The 2646-nt window shown below is 36.1% G+C and overlaps 1 protein-coding gene across 1 annotated transcript; it reads right to left on the reverse strand.

Annotated features, from left to right (window-relative positions):
• Positions 1–356: 356 nt before the first annotated feature.
• LOC124977463 (olfactory receptor 4K14-like) lies at positions 357–1298 on the reverse strand. The gene has a single exon (XM_047541022.1). It carries the CDS (start codon positions 1293–1295, stop codon positions 357–359), a length of 939 nt encoding a protein of 312 aa, XP_047396978.1. The 5' UTR covers positions 1296–1298.
• Positions 1299–2646: the final 1348 nt, after the last annotated feature.

The raw sequence follows: 2646 nt of genomic DNA on the forward strand, positions 1-2646 counted from the left end.
TTTTTAAATGAAATAAGGAGAAAATTCAGGAGAAGCACAATAAGATATTATCTGCCCAAAAAAAGGCATGCCTTTCCAAAATAAATTTCAGATTTTTATTTAAAAGGTTAAAAGCATAGGAAATCTAATTAGATATATTACTCATCTAAACAGATGATTAGAATACATTTTAGAGTAATGACTAATAATGTTCTATTCACAAATTAATAAACGTTGAATTTGTCTATGTTGTATTAATCTTATTTGTATACCTAGAAATAAGAACTTATTTTGAATATAAAGTAAGTGCCCTGAATTTCAAACTATTTTATAAGGTCACATATTCTCAATTTGAGGTGCTTATGTTTCTCTGGGCATTATGTATTTCCTTTGGAATCTATGTAGTAACTTCTAAATCTCTTCATAGCACTTTTCATCTCTTTATTTCTCAGTGTATAAATGACTGGATTGAGGAGAGGTGTAAAAACAGAATAAAACACAGCAAGAAATTTGTCCAACCAGGTGATGTTGAGTGGCCACACATAGATGAAGATGCAGGGCACAAAAAAGATCACCACCACTGTGACATGGGCACTGCAGGTGGAGAGGGTCTTAGATGCACCAATTCTAGAGCTCTGGAGAACACTGAGAAGAATATATGTGTAGGATATCAGCAAGAGGATAAAGCAGGTTACAGCGACAATCCCACTATCAGCATTCATTAATATTCCCAAGTCAGAAGAGTCCATGCAGGTCAGCTTGATCACCAGTGGTATGTCACAGAAGAAGCTGTCTATTTCCCTGGGGCCACAGAAAGGCAGCTGCACAATCACAGCCATTTGACTCATGGCGTGCACAAAGCCAACAGTCCAGGACGTCAACACCAGCCCAATGCACCTTTGTAGGTTCATAATGGTGGAGTAGTGGAGTGGTTTGCAGATGGCCACATAGCAGTCATAGGCCATGACAACCAGGAGCACCATCTCACTTCCTGTAATTAAATGGACAAATAGAATCTGGCACATGCATCCTCCAAAGGAAATGGTCTTATACTCCCTGAGAAAGTCAGCAATCATCTTAGGAGTGGTGACTGAGGACAGCCACATATCAACAAAGGACAGGATGGCAAGAAAGAAGTACATGGGGGAATGGAAGTGAGGGTCAGTGATGATTAAGGTCAAAATAACAATATTTCCAGATACAATGATCAGGTATAGTATCAAAAATACCATGAAGAGTAAGACCTGCATACTCCAAGAGTGAACAAGTCCCAGAAACACAAATTCTGATACTGTGGACTGATTTCCTCCATCCATTTTATTTATTGTGTCCTCTGGTTTAACCTGGAGAGGATAGAGTATCTATTAGTGGAATGAGAAAGGAGCATTAATTATCAGAATTTGGTGTTCACATTAAAATTTAGCAACTATATCTGCAGCTAAAGAGAAATCTTGGTCACATGCACATGGTGTTTCTGTGAAAGAGAATCTAAACAATGTCTAAAAATGACTTTTTAAGGAGCAGAGTCTGGGATGGTATTGTTATTCAATGCTTGACTAAAAATTAAGAAAACAGGACAGTGAGTGTAAAGTCTAGGAAAAGAGTTGTAAAGCCACCCCGACACTAGCTTCTGTCCACTATGTAGTTATAAAAACATGGAGAAGGCAACAACCATGTGCTTAACATCAAAAAGTAGGTCACATGTTCAAGAAAATGACAGTTAAGTGATATTGAAATCCCATACAAATAACATGATACAACATTATAGTTTTTCTATATTAAGTATAATGATTACTTCAAGTCTCAGATGAACCTCTCCAATTAAACGCCCTAAAAGAAACTTTTAGTTCGTCCTTCTAAAATATGCTGGGACAACCTTTGTGAGTGAAATTATACAGAATGTTACATAATAAATATCTTGATATGATGATTTGATGCAAAATCAGATACATAATTTTTCATTAAATAAAATCTAAAACATAATGGAAGTCATGTGGCATACTAAGTGGATTAGAAAAAAATAGCAGTGTAGGGTCATCAAAGATGGATTAATCTGAGTTGAAGGCAACTAAAACTCAGATTCTGACTTCATGAATTCTGGAAGTTCTTTATAATTCCAGTTTATCATTAGTAATGAGTGGATTTTAGAAATTGCTTAGGCTTTGAAATTTTATGATCTCTGATCATGAGAGATAGAGATGTTTTCTGCCTGTGTTTTCTAAGATGATAAATGACATACATGGGTAAGCAAGGCTGGTCTTTGACTATTAGTAATGAGTGAACATGAAGTTCAGCCTTCAGTCATCATGGATTGTTCTCCAAATACAGTAATTTCAATCCTTGCATCAATTCCTAAGTAAATGAACAACACTCCTCAAGCTACAGAGAGAGGAAAGATGATTCTCCATTTCCTTTCTCCCTTTATCAGTTTTCTCTCTTGGCATTATTTCAGGTCTTGCATACTTCATTTTCTAATCTTTAAAATAGGAGAGCCAAGAAGAGCAGGTGAGCAATGAGAACCACTGCTTCATTGTGGGCACTGGTTGTCTTCTCCTTTTCAATGGGAATTCAGAACTTAGATTAAGGATAAAGGATGGAAAGAGAGAAAATTTTCCTAAATATGGTATTGTAAGTAGTAACACATACATTTACTGTGAGAAAGGAGAC

The sequence above is a fragment of the Sciurus carolinensis genome, chromosome 2 (assembly GCF_902686445.1).
Source record: "Sciurus carolinensis chromosome 2, mSciCar1.2, whole genome shotgun sequence".
Lineage (NCBI taxonomy): Eukaryota > Metazoa > Chordata > Mammalia > Rodentia > Sciuridae > Sciurus > Sciurus carolinensis.